This window comes from Oncorhynchus kisutch, linkage group LG27, assembly GCF_002021735.2.
Source record: "Oncorhynchus kisutch isolate 150728-3 linkage group LG27, Okis_V2, whole genome shotgun sequence".
NCBI lineage: Eukaryota > Metazoa > Chordata > Actinopteri > Salmoniformes > Salmonidae > Oncorhynchus > Oncorhynchus kisutch.
Genome location: NC_034200.2, coordinates 8,845,441 through 8,868,299, shown reverse-complemented (window position 1 = coordinate 8,868,299; position 22,859 = coordinate 8,845,441). Strand labels below are relative to the sequence as shown.

At 41.7% G+C, this 22,859-nt stretch overlaps 1 protein-coding gene across 1 annotated transcript; it reads left to right on the top strand.

The window, feature by feature from the left end:
• Positions 1 to 8: 8 nt before the first annotated feature.
• LOC109872146 (nuclear receptor ROR-beta-like) lies at positions 9 to 16,963 on the top strand. The gene is made up of 9 exons (XM_020463258.2): positions 9 to 461; positions 11,174 to 11,259; positions 11,481 to 11,622; positions 11,761 to 12,279; positions 12,395 to 12,522; positions 12,629 to 12,761; positions 14,774 to 14,881; positions 15,222 to 15,445; positions 15,847 to 16,963. Exons 1-9 carry the CDS (start codon positions 455 to 457, stop codon positions 16,009 to 16,011), a joined length of 1,512 nt encoding a protein of 503 aa, XP_020318847.1. The 5' UTR covers positions 9 to 454; the 3' UTR covers positions 16,012 to 16,963.
• The last annotated feature ends 5,896 nt before the right edge of the window (positions 16,964 to 22,859 follow it).

Below are 22,859 nucleotides of genomic sequence, written 5' to 3'. Positions count from 1 at the left end.
AGAGGAGCTATCTGGAGTGTGAGATCATATGAGAGTCCAGTCCACGCGTCGAAAAGTAGGTTAGCAGGGTAGACAGAGTGAAAGGCAGTCCGAACGAAAAAGGGGAGGTAGAGTATTTGGGACCTTGCTTGCAAGCTAAACCACCGTGGGAGCATTTTGTAAAAAGTTACCGAAATAGTGCATCGAGACAAACAGGACACAATTCAACTTGAACAGTCGATTTGCTTTGTATTTGATTCACCATTGCAAGACTTTGTCGAACGATAAGGAAGCACTCGCGGATTTTTGCCTTGTTTAATATATATATATATATAAAAATCTAGTTCGTCAGGCTAAATACGTTTTATTTTACGTGCCAGCAAATGCTTGTCTTTCAACAGTTGGACATATATTTTTATTCTGTTACACACCACATGAAGTCCAATTCATTGATCCAGAAACGATAATATTCAACATGAGAGGTACATTTATTATTAGGGTATCATTCATATTCAAATGTCCATCGTATACCTTACTATGTCACATATACTATTGTTAATAAACATAGTATATATATATGTGACATTGCAAAGTATACGATGGTCATTTCAATATGAAACAATGTATAAAACGCTTTTGAAATGTAAGTTACTGTAGGCCTAACTGTGTAATTAACAGTGTAAGTGCTTTCTTTTCGAAGTGCGTATGATGCTAATCTCATGCTGTTGTGCCTGACTGGTTTATCTGGCTAGTTTTGCCAGGTGCGCCACTGCCGCTGTGAATGGGCGTCCTGGCTGTTAGTGTATAGACTGGAGAGAGTTTTTCTGTCTGACAGAGAACTAGTGAAAATGCTTATATTCATCATAAAATGTTTTGGTTCAATATTTGAACAATGTTGCATTTAATTCAGGATTGAGACCATATGGTTGTAAATAGCCTATGTGTTTTGTTTTAAAAGCCTATGATTTGACTTTTTGCATTAATGTCATAATAATCAGGTTGATTCCACCTGGGACTCTGTCTGTAAAATGTGCCTGGGGATCCATATTGGGTGATGCAACGAGTCGATAGGAGGTGCTCACTGGTAAAAATGTGCACTACAGGTTCTAAAATAGGCTACACATGTGATCAAAACAATATTCAATTGGAATAGCAGGACTAAAATTAGTTGGCTATAAATCAAACAATTACATTTGTAAATCATACTGGCATATTTATGGCATTTTATTTTAATATCTTTGCCAGAATATTAGCTATCCTGAGCACAAACGGTGCTATAAATCCATGTTAATGAAACCAGTGTTCAAAACCTTAGGCACACCTGCACTTTCCATGACAGACTGACTAGGTGAAGCTATGATATCTCCTGTTAAATCCACTTCAATCAGTGTAGATGAAGGGGAGGAGACCGGTTAAAGAATCATTTTTAAGCCTTGAGACAATTGAGACATGGATTGTGTATTTGTGCTATTCAGAGGGTGAATGGGCAAGACAATAATTAAGTGCCTTTCTATGTGCCAGGTGCACTGGTTTGAGTGTGTCAAGAACTGCAACACTGCTGGGTTTTTCACGTTCAACAGTTTTCTGTGTGTGTCAAGAATGGTCCACCACCCAAAGGACATCCAGCCAACTTGACAAAACTGTGGGAAGCAGTGGAGTCAACATGAGCCAGCATCCCTGTGGAACACTTTCGACACCTTGTAGTCCATGACCCGACGAATTAAGGCTGTTCTGAGGGCAAAAGTGGGTGCAAATCAATATTAGGAAGTGTTCCTAATATTGTGTACACTCAGTGTGTAATATTGTTCATGTGTGGTGTTCAGTGGGTTAATTAATCTAAAATGAATTTATTTCGGGATGTTGTTGTGATGGTGGTGCCAGCATGGCCGACTGTGTGGAGGGAGAAAATGTTGGCTGTTCCACTGACCTAATTGGTCGCGTTCCCCTGCTCATATGTTGCATGCATCAATCAATGGTTCTGGTTGCGTGCCACGTAATGATGATGTGGTTTAGGGATGGGTACGGTTATTCAAATATCCGAACTGACGTTAGTATTCGAATATCTATGTGACATTGCTACACAGAAGGATATACCATGACATTAGAAAATATTAATTTAATAAAACAAACTTTTGAATGTTGTTTTTTGACGTGCGTCGCCCGAAAAGACCGTACATGTCACGCGTGTAGCCTGTTGTTGGCACTCTACAGTCAGAGGTTCCATGTGTAGCAACGTGAAGTAGGAGATCTTTAGTCAATGAAAAATGGAATTCAAATGACATAATTCAATTAGCTAAATGAGAAGGTGTAGGCTACAATGAGCAAACGACAGGTAGGCTATTATCTAGCCATCTTGGCAAGCTATCATCTAGCCATTTTAGCTAGCTTCTTTACATCGATTTGATGCAGTAAAGACAGGCACTGCCAGATGGGATGTTTGTCTATCTAACTAGCGCCAGTCAGTGATTACTTTTTGTCTCTCTTCCTCCTATGTCACACACCACCGGCCCCTGCCCGCTCTGCTGTAGAGCGCACTCTTTCTCCTGAGTCGCACAGGTTGCGCAGCAAGTTTAAACAAAGTTTAAAAATAAATAAATACAAGTTTGATCATGCAGATATCTGGAAAAATGTTATGATATTACTTGAATTGTGAAATTATGTAAAATAATCATCCCTAATGTGGTTAGCTGATACTAAAAATACCTATCTAGGTGTTGTAAGATCTGACATGTCAGAAACGGGCAGAGGAACATGTCGACGTGACACAACATTTGGTTGACGCATTCAACGTCTGAGCAGGAGAACGTGACCTATGTCACCGAGCGAATACGGCATTCATGAGGGCGGGGGCGAGAGAGAGGAGGGAGTGGCTTAGACAGAGGGAAGGATCAGCAAAGGACGAAAACAGTTGGTTGGTTGCAGAGCCTTTCCTAGGGCATCTCGAATGCAACGAGGTTGAACTCAGGCAGCAGGCTATAGATACATTTTCTTTAGCTCCTGGAATGGATGTAGTAGTTGACATGGTTGACAAAATCAACGAACAGAAAGATGATGATAAAAAGGTTCATACTTACTGCAATGCTACTGCTACTTTTGTTGCTGCCTATCTTCTCACGATGTTGCCTCTAAAATTGCAATCAAAAGGCATACAAGGCTTGTTACAATTACAAGATAGACTAGCCTACTGTCTGTTTTTGTCACAATAATGTAACAATACATTGTAAGACTGATAAACATATTGCTATTGTAGCATATAAAGCATATATATATTTATATGGTTGAATTACAGTATTTAGTGTTTGTTTGGAATGAGGGTTTTTGGCACAGAGGCTACTCTGTTCCTAATCTGCTTGGGGAGGGAGGGAGATTGTTTTGGCCTGTAGAGGGTGGTTCTACATCTGGTAGGATATCGAAATGTATACGCTAACTCTTTGAAACGTCATTAAAAGCTATCACTAACACATGGATTTCACACCTCAGAATACGCATATATATATATATATATAGTTATATTTGCATTCCATGTCAGACAATGAAATGCAAATACTTATTTCACAGCCAAAGTGGAAATAAGTGTTTGTTTTGTAAGAAGGAAGGTAGAGTTAGGGGTAGAGCCATTTGAGTACAAAGAAATACTCACTGTACTTTATTATCATCATCATCATCATGGTGATCTCGCTTCACCAGATTGACCGTAAGCAACTCTGTGAGCTACAAAGCGAAAAGTTCATAATGGGAAAATGACCTCAGTTGGGAAATTAACTTTTACACTATGTCCTTCACCTTGTCGGAAACAACAGACAACAATCACCTAAGGGACTTGACTAGAGGGGCCTTGTATGTGGCAACAACTGCCGATATGTGCCATGTTATGTTAGCCTAGAAAAAGTGGTAGGAGTCGTGTTCCAGAAGGCTGGTTGGGTAAAGGGCATCCAATACATCTGAGTTTACTGGCCCACTGACAGCTTGACACACTGACTAACTGACACAATAAAATTACCCCCACATGTTCCATGTTAGATTCCAAGAAAGGAGAAGGGTTAGAGACCAGAGCCATAAAGCTATTGAATTAGCCTCTAGTAGAGAACACAGTTATGTGCTTAGGCTGTGACTGATAAACAGACAGAGGTAGCTAGTTTTATTCCCTTTTTAGTACAACAAAACCTATTCCCCCTCAGGAGACTGAAAAGTTTTGGCATGGGTCCTCAGATCCTGAAAAGGTTCTACAGCTGCACCATTGAGAGCACTGGGGCCAAGCTTCCTGCCATCCAGGACCTACACCAGGCATGTCAGAGGAAAGCCCTAAAAATTGTCAAAGACTCCAGCTGCCCTAGTCATAGACTGTTCTCTCTGCTAACGCACGGCAAGCAGTACCGGAGCACCAAGTCTAGGACCAAATAGCTTCTGAACAGCTTCTACCCCTAAGACATAAGACTGGAGTCTTAAAAAACTGTAGACCTCCACAAGTCTGGTTCATCCTTGGAAGCAATTTCCAAATGCCTGAAGGTACCACGTTCATCTGTACAAACAATAGTACGCAACTATAAACACCATGGGACCACGCAGCCATCATACCGCTCAGGAAGGAGGCGCGTTCTGTCTCCTAGAGATGAACAAACTTTGGTGCGAAAAGTGCAAATCAATCCCAGAACGACAGCAAAGGACATTGTGAAGATGCTGGAGGAAACAGGTACCAAAGTATCTATATCAACAGTAAAACAAGTCATATATCAACATAACCTGAAAGGCCGCTCAGCAAGGAAGAAGCCACTACTCCAAAACCTCCATAAAAAAATCTAGACTACGGTTTGCAACTGCACATGGGAACAAAGATTGTACTTTTTGGAGAAATGTCCTCTGGTCTGATGAAACAGAAATAGAATTGCTTGGCCATAATGACCATTGTTATGTTTGGAGGAAAAAGGGGAGGCTTGCAAGCCGAAGAACACCATCCCAACTGTGAAGCACGGGGGTGGCAGCATCATGTTGTGGGGGTGCTTGGCTGCAGGAGGGACTGGTGCACTTCACAAAATAGATGGCATCTGAGGCATGAAAATTATGTGGATATATTGAAGCAACATCTCAAGACATCAATCAGGAAGTTAAACTGGGGCGGCAGTGTAGCCTAGTGGTTAGAGCATTGGACTAGTAACCGAAAGGTTGCAAGTTCAAATCCCCGAGCTGACAAGGTACAAAATCTGTCGTTCTGCCCTTGAACAGGCAGTTAACCCACTGTTCCTAGGCCGTCATTGAAAATAAGAATTTGTTCTTAACTGACTTACCTAGTAAAATAAAGGTTAAGACCCCAAGCATACTTCCAAAGTTGTGGCAAAATGGTTTAAGGACAACAAAGTCAAGGTTTTGGAGTGGCCATCACAAAGCCCAGACCTCAATCCTATAGAAAATGTGTTGGCAGAACTGAAAAAGCGTGTGCGAGCAAGGAGGCCTACAAACCTGACTCGGTTACACCAGCTCTGTCAGGAGGAAAGGGCCAAAATTCACTCAACTTATTGTGTGAAGCTTGTGGAAGCTACCTGAAACGTTTGACCCAACCATTTAAAGGCAATGCTACCAAATACTAATTGAGTGTATGTAAACTTCTGACCCACTGGGAATGTGATGAAAGAAATAAAAGCTTAAATAAATCATTCTCTCTACTATTATTCTGACATTTCACATTCTTAAAATAAAGTGGTCATCCTAACTGATTTAGACAGGGAATTTTTACTAGGATTAAATGTCAGGAATTGTGAAAAACTGAGTTTAAATGTATTTGGCTAAGGTGTATGTAGACTTCCGACTTCAACTGTACATACTACCTCAACTAACCGGTGCCCCCGCACATTGACTCTGTACCGGCCCCCCTTGTATACATTGTTATTTTTTTACTGCTGCTCTTTAATTGCTTGTTACTTTTATATCTTATTCTATCCGTATTTTTTAAAAACTGCACTGTTGGTTAGGGGCTCACTGTAAGGTCTACTACACCTGTTGTATTCGGCGCATCTGACTAATACAATTTGATTTGATTGTTTGCGAGATACATGGTTTGGGTGCCTTGTGAGAAAATAGACCTATAATGTTACCACTTTGAAACTTTGTCTTTCTCTGAGATATCTGCGTTGAGTTTAGGGTTAGAATGAGTCATTTTGAACATGGAAACTTCTGTGCAAAAACTTTAACCTTGTGTTTGTTTGGCCTCTACGACTGAAACAAACTGGGGACGCCGATTCACATTTCTTTGTTATGTAACTAGTTCAGTTACATTTTACTATGTTGTGGTTGCTCTCCAGGAGGATAGGTCAGACGTTAAAGGGGATTGGAGGGATTGGTGTGGAAGCCCAGGTCAGGAGTCAACTGCAGAACTGAATGATGATGTCACAAAATGGGGGTCTGTGCATAGCAAATTTGTAGGTGTTAAAATCTCGATGTTAAGGTAAAAAAAAAGTATTGTAAATTACATCTGAGTGTTGATTCTAGTGGGGTTAACACCAGTGGGATTTAAATTGACGCCACCTGCGGTGAATAAATGAAGTGTTAATCAGCTGGTGGTGTTACTCGATTGAAAAAGACATGGGAGGGGCCTAATTATCGTGTTTCCCAGGATGTTTTGTTGCAGGTTGCTTTTTAGGATAGTTTGTTTTAATATCTATGATTCTGCATGCACATTGGTGGATTAATTGATTTTATACTACACAAAGATAAATAACATACATTTTCCTAAACTAATCCAATCAGTAAATGATTGGACTTATTTCACCTGTTATTGAGATTGTTCTGCCAGTTTAGATGGTTTAGGTAGTCTCATTTATTAATCTTCCCTACCTTGGCAGTCATTCTAACTGCAGATTGCGGGGGATTAAAAGTTCCAATTGTTGGATATCCTAACTCTGGCTGGATTCCAACAGGAACTATATAACATTTTGCAAGCCAGCATTATATGACTTGTTGATATGACCTGCAAACCAGGAGGTTTTGACCAGTGTGTTAGGGTAATACTAGGCTGTCGAAATGTGTTATTGTAAAAACAAAAAAAAGTGTTCTATTGTCATAAATAATTAAATATTTATATTATCTTAGGCACTCAATTGGTAAAGGCTACAGAACTTAAAGTCATTGAATGCAACAACCATGTCTCAGTCACTAGCAAACAGTCATGGATGGTACTGGTACCTCTAAAATTCACTCAAAAGGCACCCTGGGAAATAAATATGAAAATAAGGCACCCTACAGTGTTAAAACAACACCCCAAAACAAGTTAATGTAACACCACAGGTGTTGGCATCAGCTCTAATAAAAAGTTAATTTAAGTTGGAATTTGCAACACCCATGGCGTTAGGGACCCAACACTCTTGGTGTGTTAGTTTATCAAGACTTTGGGTCACATATAAATTACTAAAAGTGTTTAATTTAACACTGGGAGTTAAAATTCCGATCACACATTTGCTGTGTGTTATTCTGGCCGCAGCCTTCCCTCAAGCTGGGGACAAGAATATCAATACTTGAAGCAGAAGCTCCATGTCAGCGAGAGAAGTCAGATAGCAGACATGGTACTGCTGGACCTAGGGCTGTGGCGGTCATGGAATTTAGGATGACAGTTATTGGTCAGCCAAATGATGCGGTCACCTTAATAACCGTTCAAGTAGCAAAGTTAGTTTAATTTTGTACTTAAAGAAGTACATTTTCTCCTATTTTCCTCTCCTGACTGCATGTGCTACTGCAGGGGGGGGGGGGCGTTCCCTAGGCAGCCATAGACTCGTTTGCTATAATACTTTTCTTGTTTCATTAAGGAGCAACAAAGTTTAATGACGTTGTAGAGTCCATGTTACAGCAGAAACGGACTCAACCGCACGGATGCCCGGCCATCCTGTCTTCTTCAGTCAGCTGCTCTTACCAAACACAAAAAAAACGTACGACGGTTAATATATTTTCATGACGATCTTCATCCATAATTGTCCGCTACACAGAGAAAGTGTGTCAGTGGGACAGAATAGTCTGGCAGGCAACCGCGCCTAAGTGATATCCCACACAACCAACCCCAGACAGGCCCTGCCCGCTCCTCAGCCAATGGGAGCTGTAGCGACAGAGTAGGCAGCGCGGTTGCGTTGCTAGAGTGACCTCCCTGAATGAGTGTGTTCACGGAATGCTTGCAGATGAGAGTTATATAATCGAGAGGAAAGGGGGGGGGGGGGGGGGGGGGGGTTGGAGAGAAAAGAGAGTGCAGGGGGGGGGGGGGGGGGGAGCCACTTTTTTTCCATTGCATGCCTGCAGCTGCCTCAGTCGCTCTGTGTATTTGAGTTATTACTTAGAGAGGACAGCAGAATTTCCCAGTTTAAAAAACACATTTAAATGGACATTTTCCTACATGCAATGCCACAATAATAATGCATTCAATTACAGTGTAAAGTGATTTTCCTTATGTCTGCCTCTTGGAAGACTAAAGAGCCCATGCTTTATGAATAACACACATTTGTTCTCTCTTTATATAGCACAAAAATAAAATAGACTGACAGATTGAGTAATGTTAGCATGTCACATTCATAAGTTAGTTGTTTTTGTCTCTGTTTAGTTCTGTGGCTGTGGTGAACTAATACAGCTGACCAGCTCTGTCTTTAAAAGGAAACATGTTTTTCTTCTTCACGTACTGCCCTCCATTTTAGCCTCTCATATCATATGGGCCCCGTGTATGTGAAAGGAGAGAGTGGGAGAGTGTGTTAGAGGGGACTGAGGTTTCTGACACATGACTCGGTCTATTTCTGTCTCTTTCACTTCACTGGGTCCACAGTCAGAGAGACAACTTTAGAGACACTCGGCCAAGTTCAGGTGCAAAACATTTCAGTCAAATCATCCGCCCGCTCCTTTTATTGCACTGTTTACTTTGAGTTGTACTATTTCTCTTTGCTGGTTCAATCTGTCTGGGGTGCAACTGTATTTGTATGAAATGTGGCACATACAGGTAACTGCCAAAATAAAGGAAACAGTGAGTCCAGTTACATGCACACAATAATACGATTATTGCGTATAGTCAGATTAATATAATAGTTCAATTAAAACGTTTACATGCTTTGCAAGAAGAAGGATTTCTCTAATAATCCCGTTTACATGGACACATCTGAACTCAGGCTACCTGATAAATGCAGAAAATCGGCAATGAAAATAAAGGTTCTACTACTACTAAATATGTTATTTTTGGGAATCGGATTTGATTCTGAGCTGGGACATGCACAGTTTGTCTGTGAAAACGACCTTTAAGTTCAGTTCCGAACTCAGTCCATTCACGATAATGAGGGAGGCTCGCTTGGCTGGTGCTGGCACGTACGCAGATCAAATACACCGCTGGAATGCCGGTTTAAGGCGTTTACATGTCCTAATATTCAAAAGATTGCTCAGGAAACCAGGTGTTTTAATTGGTGTATGCTTACTTCGATTTTGACCTTAAGCAGAATTAAGATAAGCAGTGTAAGGTGTTTACATGACTATTGCATAATCTGCCTACTTCCATAGTCAGGTTAATATTGAACTATTACTGTGCTTGTAAACTTTTTTTTTTTTACCTTTACCAAGTTCTCATTTACAACTGCGACATGGCCAAGATAAAGCAAAGCAGTGCGACACAAACAACAACACAGAGTAACACATGGAATAAACAATGGAATGGAATACAGTCAATAATACAATATAAAAAGTATATATACAGTGTGTGCAAATGAGGTAGAATAAGGGAGGTAAGGCAATAAATAGGCCATAGTGGCAAAATAATAATATAGCAATTAAACACTGGAGTGATAGATGTGCAGAAGATGAATGTGCAAGTAGAGATACTGGGGTGCAAAAGAGCAAAATAAATGAATAGCAGTATGGGGATGAGGTAGTTGGATGGGCTATTTACAGATGGGCTATGTGCAGTGATCTGTGATCTGCTCTGACAGCTGGTGCTTAAAGTTAGTGAGGGAGATATGAGTCTCCAGCTTCAGTTATTTTTGAAGTTCGTTCCAGTCATTGGCAGCAGAGAACGGTAAGGAAAGGCGGCCAAAGCAGTAATTGGCTTTGGGGGTGACTGCTGGAGCACGTGCTATGGGTGAGTGCTGCTATGGTGACCAGTGAGCTGAGATAAGGCGGGGCTTTACCTAGCAAAGACTTATAGATGACCAGGAGCCAGTGGGTTTGGCGACGAATGAGAAGCGAGGTTAAACTTACTCCGTAACACCAACAATAAATGTCTTAATATGGCGTTGGGCCAACACAAGCCGCCAGAACAGCTTCAATGCGCCTTGGCATAGATTCTACAAGTTTCTTAAACTCTATTGGAGGAACGCAACACCATTTTCCCATGAGAAATGTGATAATTTGGTGTTTTGTTGATGGTGGTAGAAAACGCTGTCTTAGGCACCCCTTGGGTTCATATATGGTGATTGAGACACACATACACCCTTTAAACCACCTATGCCCCTTTAAAACCCCTCTTTCAAAGTCACTGAGATCTCTTCTTCTAGCCATGGTAGCCAAAATAACGGGCAACTCTGCATTTTTATTCATGACCCTAAGCATGAAGAGATGTTGATTTCTATATTAACTCAGGAACCACACCTGCATGGGAAACACCTTTCAATATACTTTGTATCCCCCATTTACTCTAGTGTTTCCTTTATTTTGGCAGTTACCTACAGTAGATGCACCATGATTTCAAGTCAATATTTTCCCATTTGAATGCCTTTGTCTGCTGTTGCTACACTGAGAGCATGCAAGGCAGAGCCAAACTGACAGCCTGCCCTACACTTTCTCCAACTCTTCCTTCACACTGTGCTAACCATAGCCACATGCCAGGTGGAAACCTGTTAACCGGTTGCAAACGCCAATATTCCTCTGACTCGAAGCCAATGCTAGTCTTGCAGAGTGTCTATAATGTATGTGTGAACGTTTGCAACACCTTATGCAATCACATCTGGTTTTGATACAAACTCTTCTTGGCCATGCCCCAAGAGAGATTGGCCTCAGCAGGGGTGTTATTCAATAGTGAGAGGAGTGTGTGTGTAGGCTGTATCAGTCGAATTTCCTGTCCTTATTTTGAGATCTACTAGCTGTAGACTTGGCAGGAAATTATTATTTTTCTGCATTCTCATTAGGTTTTGATACAGGTTTGATAACTCACTTTTTTCAATATGTACTCTCTCTCTCTGTGTGTGTGTCTCTGCAGCTCAAATAGAAGTAATACCCTGCAAGATCTGTGGGGACAAGTCCTCAGGAATCCACTATGGAGTTATTACCTGTGAAGGCTGCAAGGTGAGCTAGTACTAAAGTTTTTCCGCTTCACCACGTCACAAAATAGGTCATGGGAGACTGACTGTCTTAACAATGTAAAACCAAGACAAGCTGCAATATAAAATATCCTTTGTTGTCATTAGTGATGTAATACATCCATGCTATAACATCTAGGTTTATGATGCTGGAATTATATCCATTGTGTAATCATTTGACTCATTCCATTGTGTTTCTTTGTGTAGGGGTTCTTCCGCCGCAGCCAGCAGAACAATGCCATGTACTCGTGTTCCCGCCAGAGGAACTGTCTTATTGACCGAACCAGCCGCAACCGCTGCCAACACTGCAGACTGCAGAAGTGTCTGGTGTTAGGCATGAGCCGGGACGGTGAGTCTCTCTAACTCACTCACACACACACACACACACAAACACGTGCAAGTATTCTAACCCAGAGGATAACTCATGACAGCATTATACAACACAGACATGAACTTATATTCTTCCCCGTCGCTTGTCTCCGTCCAGCGGTGAAGTTTGGCCGTATGTCTAAGAAGCAGCGCGACAGCCTGTACGCTGAGGTCCAGAAGCACCAGAAGAACCAGGAGTGTCTGAACCAGGGTCTGCCACTGTCCAGGGAAGATGTGGCTGGGGGAGAAAGCAAGGGGGACAGGCACGGGGAGCTCAGTCGCTCCTACAGCAGCGGGGGCTCCAGCTCCACCCTGAGTGACCTGGATGACATCGCAGCGCTCCCCAAACTGTTTGACCTCCCCTTGACCCCACAGGAGGCCCACGAGTACTGCAGCCTGGACCTGCAAGAAGACCACGGCGGAAGCACTGGGAACACCTCCAATTCTTCATCACCATCATCATCCTCGCCCATTTCGTCCAATCAGAATTCTCCCCAGCAAAATCTACTGGATGTCACCGACGCCAATGGGATCAAACACGAGTACCAGATGTTGTCGCACACACACGTGCTCCTGGCACACACACACGCCACACTGCTAGAGACACTGCCTGATGACTGCACTCTTATGGATATAGGTAAGAAATCTATTACTATTGCTATAACTAACATAACCAACAAAGTTTCCCAGTATCAAGTAAACATGTTGTCTGTAGTGGTCTTGTATTCATAAGTGTGCCTGTGTTGTTTCAGAGCGTATCACCCAGAGTGTGGTCAAGTCCCACTTGGAGACGAGTCAGTACAGCTCTGACGAACTGAAGAGGCTGACATACAATCGGATGCAGTACTCACCTGAGGAGACTCGCAACTTCCAGTGCGGGGTGAATACACACACTCACACTCACACACATTGCACTCACCATCACAATACGTAGTATAATATTGTATTATCGTCGTATTAAATTATTATTTCTCTCTTTCTCGCAGTCTGCAGAGTCTGTGTGGCAGCAATGTGCCCACCACATCACCAATTCCATCCAGTACGTGGTGGAGTTTGCCAAACGCATTACAGGCTTCATGGACCTGTGTCAGAATGACCAGATCATTCTGCTCAAAGCAGGTCAGTACCTATATACACTGCTCAAAAAAATAAAGGGAACACTAAAATAACACATCCTAGATCTGAATGAATGAAATATTCTTATTAAATACTTTTTTCTTTACATAGTTGAATGTGCTGACAACAAAATCACACAAAAATGATCAATGGAAATCAAATTGATCAACCCATGGAGGTCTGGATTTGGAGTCACACTCAAAATTAAAGTGGAAAACCACACTACAGGCTGATCCAACTTTGATGTAATGTCCTTAAAACAAGTCAAAATGAGGCTCAGTAGTGTGTGTGGCCTCCACGTGCCTGTATGACCTCACTACAACGCCTGGGCATGCTCCTGATGAGGTGGCGGATGGTCTCCTGTGGGATCTCCTCCCAGACCTGGACTAAAGCATCCGCCAACTCCTGGACAGTCTGTGGTGCAACGTGGCGTTGGTGGATGGAGCGAGACATGATGTCCCAGATGTGCTCAATTGGATTCAGGTCTGGGGAACGGGTGGGCCAGTCCATAGCATCAATGCCTTCCTCTTGCAGGAACTGCTGACACACTCTAGCCACATGAGGTCTAGCATTGTCTTGCATTAGGAGGAACCCAGGGCCAACCGCACCAGCATATGGTCTCACAAGGGGTCTGAGGATCTCATCTCGGTACCTAATGGCAGTCAGGCTACCTCTGGCGAGCACATGGAGGGCTGTGCGGCCCCCCAAAGAAATGCCACCCCACACCATGACTGACCCACCGCCAAACCGGTCATGTTGTGGAGGATGTTGCCACCCTCATACCACCCTCATGGAGTGTTTCTGACCGTTTGAGCAGACACATGCACATTTGTGGCCTGCTGGAGGTCATTTTGCAGGGCTCTGGCAGTGCTCCTCCTGCTCTTCCTTGCACAAAGGCGGAGGTAGTGGTCCTGCTGCTGGGTTGTTGCCCTCCTACAGCCTCCTCCACGTCTCCTGATGTACTGGCCTGTCTCCTGGTAGCGCCTCCATGCTCTGGACACTACGCTGACAGACACAGCAAACCTTCTTGCCACAGCTTGCATTGATGTGCCATCCTGGATGAGCTGCACTACCTGAGCCACTTGTGTGGGTTGTAGACTCCGTCTCATGCTACCACTAGAGTGAAAGCACCGCCAGCATTCAAAAGTTACCAAAACATCAGCCAGGAAGCATAGGAACTGAGAAGTGGTCTGTGGTCACCACCTGCAGAACCACTCCTTTATTGGGGGTGTCTTGCTAATTGCCTATAATTTCCACCTGTTGTCTATTCCATTTGCACAACAGCACGTGAAATGTATTGTCCATCAGTGTTGCTTCCTAAGTGGACAGTTTGATTTCACAGAAGTGTGATTGACTTGGAGTTACATTGTGTTGTTTAAGTGTTCCCTTTATTTTTTTGAGCAGTCTATATGCAAATCACTTCAGTTCTTACAGGACATAGACACAATGATACGCAAAACCAGGTGGGCATGTTTACACAGATAATTGTTTCTGTGTGACATGCACACTCTCTCTTACACACACACTTACATATGCAAGCAGCCATTATTTCAAACCGTATACCATAGCACCACGTGAACATTTCTGTAATGTGAGAGAAGAAATGCTTTATCTTGCTAACTTTGGCTCTTGTAATTCTTTTCTCCAACCTTCTTCCTTTTGTGCTCCTTTTATTTGGATTGGTTTGTTTTTTTACAAACCACACATGACTGCTCTGACCATTTAACCATCTCTGGAACCTACATTTCTGTATATAATTTATCATTATATCTGCAACACACAAACACATTTATTTTACAATACTCCATATTATACCATTTGTAAATGTTTGAAACCCCTTTTGACAAATCCATCCTACCCTGCTGATTTTCTAAATGTTCAAATGCCTTACATCTGCTGTCCTCCAATCTGAAATATTTACTTTTCATTGTGTGTTTTTGCATGTTGGAGCATTTTCTGTCTTCTCTGTCTTCCCCTCCCTCCATCTCTGTGGCTCTCTATGGTTACCATTGCAGGCTGTCTGGAGGTGCTGTTGATTAGGATGTGCAGGGCATTTAACGCCACCACCAACACCATGTTCTTTAATGGCAAATTTGCCTCTGCTCAGCTCTTCAAAGCCCTCGGTAAGTGTCTTTATTAATCGGCTACTCTTTCTGCGATACAGTATAATGTATAGGGTTTTCCTAGCCACCGTGCTTCTACATCTGCATTGCTTTCTGTTTGGGGTTTTAGGCTGGGTTTCTGTATAGCACTTTGTGACATCGGCTGATGTAAAAAGGGCTTTATAAATAACATTTGATTGATACTGTTAGCTACTGCAAATTAGCCTGATCAAAGACCAGCCTGACCGCTGCTCTTTATGTAAGCTCGCGAGATTGGGATAGTAGGTGAGGCTAACTCATACAATTCAATGAAAACTCAACATGGTGTCTGGATATCTAATATTCTGATATTTCTCTGCAGGTTGCGATGACCTGGTTAGTGCCGTGTTTGACCTGGCTAAAGGGCTCTCCCGCCTGCAGCTGACCGATGAAGAGATGGCTCTGTTCAGTGCCGCTTGCTTGCTGTCCCCAGACCGACCATGGTTAGCCGACAGCCAGAAGGTCCAGAAGCTACAGGCGAAGGTCTACCTGGCTCTGCAACACAGTCTGCACATGAGCGGGGCTGCCGACGAGAAGCTAGACCAGGTCAGGCCTAGCACACTCCACAGCACCATAACATACCCCACAGTCTCTAGTCATGGCCCAGTTGTCATTAGCTGAGATCCACCATATTGGAGTTACTGGTGTAGCATATGTCTCCTCTCCAAGAACTTTATGATACGATCCTCTCCAGAATATCCCAAACAGCTGCATATGCACATTTTATAGGGCCTTATGGGCTGAACAATCTTGTGCTGTAGACATGCTGGCATTCTTTAAATCTAACAAAGACAAACAGTTAACCAGTCTAGTGCTGTAGACCGGATCTATCCCATTTTAGCGTAGCTTAAGTACATACACATTTCATGCATTCTCCAGATTTTTCCCATTCCGTCACACCAAGTCCACAAATATTGATTGTGTTTTCCTGACTGATCCCTCTGTAGATGGTATCCAAGCTGCCGATAATGAAGTCCATCTGTAATCTCCACATCGACAAGCTGGAGTTCTTTCGTCTGGTCCACCCAGAGACCGCATACAGCTTCCCACCACTCTACCGGGAAGTGTTTGGGAGTGAGATCTCTCTCCCCGACTCTACAAACAACTCCTAGAGAGAAAGATGGAGTGAATGTGTTAGAGAGAAATAAGTATGGAGGTAGGGAAGTGAAAGGAGAGAATGAACAAGTGAGGGATATAAATAGTGACCTCAGAAATAACCAGCTGTTAACGAGACAATCCAGGACTTAAAATACTCAGTCTCCCAGCATCCTGTTGTGTTAGTCCACCACTATCCCAGCAGGCCATACATCTTACACTACAGACTTCACCTTCATGGTCCTTTTGTACCGTAGCACTTTGGACAAACTAATGGGCGATATGCATATTCTACAGTATGCACATAGATCATTTAGCATTAGAACATATTTTTTCAATGCTCCCCAACCCTGTCATGAATGTACCTCACTGACAAGCACCAATGCACCAGCTAGAGCCCCACACCAAATGTAAATGCTAACACCCTGCTTCAGTTCGACTGTTCAATTTAGAATCGTTGTAATTCTTTGGTTCTACTCAACATACCCAGGGTTCATTCATTTGTAGTCCCACAGACAGTTCTTGGCGGTACCATATACAGTTGAAGTCGGAAGTTTATATACACTTAGGTTGGAGTCATTAAAACTCGTTTTTCAACCACTCCACAAAATACTTGAAAACAAACTATAGTTTTGGCAAGTCGGTTAGGACATCTATTTTGTGCATGACACAAGTAATTTTTCCAACAATTGTTTACAGACAGATTATTTCACTTATAATTCACTGTATCACAATTCCAGTGGGTCAGAAGTTTACATACACTATGTTGACTGTGCCTTTAAACAGCTTGGAAAATTCCTGAAAATTATGTCATGGCTTTATAAGCTTCGGATAGGCTAATTGACGTCATTTGAGTCAATTGGAGGTGTACCTGTGGATGTATTTAAAGGCCTACCTTCAAACTCAGTGCCTCTTTGTTTTACATCATGGGAAAATCAAAATAAATCAGCCAAGACCTAAAAAAAAAAACTGTGGACCTCCAGAAGTCTGGTTCATTTTTGGGATCAATTTCCAAACGCCTGAAGGTACCACGTTCATCTGTACAAACAATAGTATGCAAGTATAAACACCATGGGACCATGCAGCCATCATACCGTTCAGGAAGGAGACACGGTCTGTCTCCTAGAGATTAACGTACTTTGGTGCGAAAAAAAAGTGCAAATCAATCCCAGAACAACAGCAAAGGACCTTGTGAAGATGCTGGAGGAAATGGGTACAAAAGTGTCTATATCAACAGTAAAATGAGTCCTATATCAACATAACCTGAAAGGCTGCTCAGCAAGGAAGAAGCCACTGCTCCAAAACTGCCATTAAAAAAAACAGACTACGGTTTGTAACTGCACATTGAGACAAAGATTGTACTTTTTGGAGAAATGTCCTCTGGTCTGATGAAACAAAAATAGAACGGTTTGGCCATAATGACCATCGTTATGTTTGGAGGAAAAAGGGGGAGGCTTGCAAGCCGAAGAACACCATCCAAAACGTGAAGCACTGGGGTGGCAGCATCATGTTATGGGGGTGCTTTGCTGCAGGAGGGACTGGTGCACTTCACAAAATAGATGGCATCATGAGGCAGGAAAAGTATGTGTATATATTGAAGCAACATCTCAAGACATCAGTCTTGAAGTTAAAGCTTGGTTGCAAATGGGTCTTCCAAATGGACAATGACCCCAAGCATACTTCCAAAGTTGTGGCAAAATGGCTTAAGGACAACAAAGTCAAGGTATTCGAGTGGCCATCACAAAGCCCTGACTTCAATCCTATAGAAAATGTGTAGGCAGAACTGAAAAAGTGTGTGAGAGCAAGGAGGCACTACAAACCTGACTCCGTTAAACCAGCTCTGTCAGGAGGAATGGGCCAAAATGCACCCAACTTATTGTGGGAAGCTTGTGGAAGGCTACCTGAAAAGTTTGACCCAAGTTAAACAATTTAAAGGCAATGCTACCAAATACTAATTGAGTGCATGTAAACTTCTGACCCACTGGGAATGTGATGAAAGAAATAAAAGCTGAAAGAAATCATTCTCTCAACTATTATTCTGACATTTCACATTCTTAAAATAAAGTGGTGATCCTAACTGACCTAAGACAGGGAATGTTTACTAGGATTAAATGTCAGGAATTGTGAAAAACTGAGTTTAAATGTATTTGGCTAAGGTGTATATAAACTTCCGACTTCAACTGCATGTAGGCTACATATACAGTACCAGTCAAAAGTTTGGATACACCTATTCATTCAAGGTTTTTTCTTAATTTGTACTATTTTCTACATTGTAAAATAATAGTGAAGACATCAAAACTATGGAATAACACATGGAATAACACATGGAATCCATGTAGTAACCAAAAAGGGGTTAAACAAATTTTTGATTCTTCAAAGTAGATGACAGCTTTGCACACTCTTGGAATTATCTCAACCAGCTTCATGAGGTAGTCACCTGGAATGCATTTCAACTAACAGTTGTGCCTTCTTAAAAGTTAATTTGTGGAATTTCTTTCCTTAATGCGTTTGAGCCAATCAGTTGTGTTGTGAGAAGGTAGGGTTGGTATACAGAAGATAGCCCAGTTTGGTAAAAGACCAAGTCCATATTATGGCAAGAACAGCTCAAATAAGCAAAGAGAAATGACAGTCCATCATTACTTTAAGACATAATGGTCACTCAATATGGAACATTTCAAGAACTTTGAACGTTTCTTCAAGTGCTGTTGCAAAAACCATCAAGCGCTATGATGAAACTGGCTCTCAGGCTACGTGAATCAGGCCTTCATGGTGGAATTGCTGCAAAGAAACCACTACTAAAGGACATGAATAAGAAGAAGAGTCTTGCTTGGACCAAGAAACATGAGCAATGGACATTCGACTGGTGGAAACCTGTCCTTTGGTATGATGAGTACAAATTAGATTTTTTGTTCCAACCATTGTGTCTTTGACGTAGAGTAGGTGAATAGATGATTTCTGCATGTGTGGTTCTCACTGTGAAGCATGGAGGAGGATGTGTGATGGTGTCGGGGGTGCTTTGCTGGTGACACTGTCAGTGATTTATTTAGATTTCAAGGCACTCTTAACCAGCATGGCTACCAGAGCATTCTGCAGCGATACGCCATCCCATCTGGGTTGCGCTTAGTGGGACTATCATTTATTTTTCAACAGGACAATTACCCAACACACCTCCAGGCTGTGTAAGGGCTATTTGACCAAGGAGAGTGATGGAGTGCTGCATCAGATGACCTGGCCTCCACAATCACCGACCTCAACCAAATTGAGATGGTTTGGGATAAGTTGGACCGCAGAGTGAAGGAAAAGCAATCAACAAGTTCAGCATATGTGGGAACTCCTTAAAGATTGTTGGAAAAGCATTACTCATGAAGCTGATTGAGAGAATGCCAATAGTGTGCAAAGCTGTCATCAAGGCAAAGGGTGGCGACTTTTAAGAATCTAAAATATATTTTGATTTGTTTAACACTTATTTGGTTACTACATGATTCCATATGTGTTATTTCATAGTTTTGATGTCTTCACTATTATTCTACAATGTATAAAATAGTAAAAAATAAAGAACCCTTAAATGAGTAGGTGGCCAAACTTTTGACTGGTACTGTATCTTGTGCAGGTATGTACTCACCAATTTTCACCAAGGGACCAATTTTATGATTCAGTTATTTATCTGTTAAATATAAGAAGATATAAACCGGTATGACATGCCACACTACTTGGTGCTGATCATTGTCTGCCAGTAGGTTAATAACAAACTCACAGAATGGTTACACACACATAGACATAGGCACTTGTTCTGACAGTGTTTGGTGCTGCCCTTTGTAGGCTTTTAAAATGCAATGAGAAACCTCAGTCCCACTCCCCCTTCCCTTGTTAATGCCACTTAGAGACAAGAAAATAAATTTTCTTTTAATTTATATACACATTTATAATTGAATATTTTAATTACGAATGTATATAGATAAATGTGTGTGTGTGTGTATATTTAGAGAGCATGGGGGTGTGAGAGGGAGATGAGCGGAGAGAAAGGAATGGACTGATCTCAAAAAAAGCACTCTTAGAAAATATTTTTTTTCCTGGACTGTTTTCCTCTCACTGGTTTCCACGGCAACACCCACCCCCATTGCAACCCAATGGGGTTATGTACTGTATGTCATGTGACCAATGGGGAGGAGGCAGAACACTCTTTGCCTAGTGGATACTCCCGGGGTAGGCAGTCCAGTCACACAAAGGCAAAGGAGGAGACACATTCTTGGGCCAGTATCTGAACTGTACAGCCCAACATTGTCAATGACCCAATATTGACGGAAACGTTGGACCCTTGCCTCAGGAGACCGCTGAAATAAGTCGAGGAGAAGAGTTTCTCTGTGAGAGTACCTAACCAGTAACAGCCAGCCAATAGGAATATAGGCTCCCCTTCACTCATTGCTTTTCTTTGGGCTGCAATTAAGTTTGTATGTATCATAAGCTTTCTTTGCTGGTTAGATCAACTGTATTATTTTTGTACATTGATGTTCCTGTGTCCTCCACTCACTGTATGTCAAAGATATTTCCTATCCACTGTCCCACTGGGTGGGCACAAGTCTAATGATGGACTGAGCTACCAGCTACCCCCGAGTTAGGCTTTGATGTTAATTAGGTTTATGATTCAGACAGAGCTTACCCCTTTGAAGAGTATGGACAGACAGCGTATCCTGATTCTAATTCAGTCCTTATTGAACTGTAATGTTACGGAACAGAATATTGAGAATAAGGTTCTAAGAACTCACTCCAGAAAGGGTTCATAGTGACTATTTTGAGTGACTCAGGGAGCTAGCCGAGTTCAGTCTGGGTCCTCTCACTAGTGTTTTCTACTAGCCTTGTATTCTTCTCACCTTGCACCTAAGACAAGACCCATAACCTTGATCATTGTGTACGTAAGCTCTATTTTGGTGAATGGTACCCAGTGTCAAATATCTTTTCTCTTTATTCTTGATATTATAACACAATCTGAATATTAAAAGACAGAATCAAGAAAATACAAATAGAATTAAAAAAATATTTTGTTCTTGTGATTTAATGTTACCTTGGTTGTGATTTTTATTTCTCTGTTGATCTTTGATTTGTTTTCATGTCATAACTGACTTTACAAGACAAAAAAGTGATCTATTTTTTTAAGAACCTAGGGAAATTACATTTTAAAAAATCAATAAAATTTCTGTCTTCCCCCCAAAATGTACAAGAGGTATTTTGTTAGTTAAAGAGTAAACGAGTCAGTCAGCTCAATATATATTGTACATTGGGTTACATTACATGTGCTTTAAAGAATGTAATAAAAGTATTTCTTTTGAATCAGTGAAGTCTGTCTTTTAAAAATGTCAATTCTTGGTTTATTCACATTAAAAAAATAATACCACTTACATCATGTAATGAAGTGGCAATAGTATGGCAACAAGTTCACAATGAAAACATTATTTGCCTAGATATCCCTTAAATTTCAGTATAATCATATTCTTGTTTTCAGGATAATACACAATATACTTGTATGTGCTACAGTATAGAGGGGGTAACAAAAATAATATTTCTGAAAGGACGAGATAGGTGTGAATATTATCGTGATGGCTCCCCCTAGTCTTCCAACAAGCTAAGTGGAGCGTCTGCCATATTGCTCTCGCTGATCCTGATCTGTGAACACTGAAGTTGTAAGAACTTAAAGGGCTAGGGACCAAAATGGGCCAATGTATAACACATTAGTCTGGTCCCAGATGTGTGCTTTTGCCTACTCCGTTGTCATTGTTTGGCATGACAATTCCTTAAGAAGTTGGCAAGAGAGCAGAAACAACACCACATCGCATTCCAAACTGCAGAGTGGGACCTGGGCCCTGTTTCAGAAAGCATGTTTAACAAACTGAGTTTAAACCTGAACTCTGGGTTGACTATCTCTGAGCTGTCAAACTCAGAGGGTTTTCGGTTTCAGAACAGGTGATAACAATTAGTTCACTAAACCCGCTTTCTGAAATAGGGTCCTGGATCATTCAGGATGGAATTGTAAAATGTTCAGATACAAATATATTGCACTGAACATACATGATTTCCTGCATGTAGAAAGGTATTGGCCAACTGACATCAGAAACCATTTTTAAAATATAATATGCAGCAGTGTGAATATTGCACCCTTCTGAATAAGGCACAAATGTTGCCAAAAACATTCACCCCTTGACACTGGGAAAGGAAAGTGAGCAGACTGAGATGCATCCATTGTCCTCAGTAGAGCTGTCACATCTACGGCCCACAGCTAGTCCCTTCACCAATATCTCATTTCCTTTACCTGTATGGAGGATTGGGTAAAGGTGAAAGAAGATTCCAAGTGGCATCCACCTTTCAATGTAGCAACCACCTGTCCTCTCACAGTTCAGCAGATAAAGAAAATGGCTAACTCCTCTTGACATCAGTCTTGAATGGGTCTTTGATGATGTTGGCACAACCTCGGTCTTTCTCACTCAAAATCCCACATGCATCCCCTTATCTTTACAACGGTTAGATTTTCAAAATGCAAACAATGAGGTACCCAGAGAAAAAAAATACATTTTCTGACAACCAATCAAACCCCTCGCACAATTTCTAAACTAATATTGCATTAACACAGATTATGCCTAGTCCTGGACAAAAAATACAATTTCGGTAGACATTTTCCATTGTCAGCCACAGTGAATGCTCATTAACACCTATAAACACATAAATGGTTCCAATGGTTTTTCCACCATTCATTTTTTACATCGTGAATATTACAAAAAAAGCTTACTTTAACGTGACATTTTTGATAGCCATGTAATTCTCTCTTGGTCAAGGTGAGTTTTCTCAACATATTCACCTCAATTTACTTGCAAAAGTG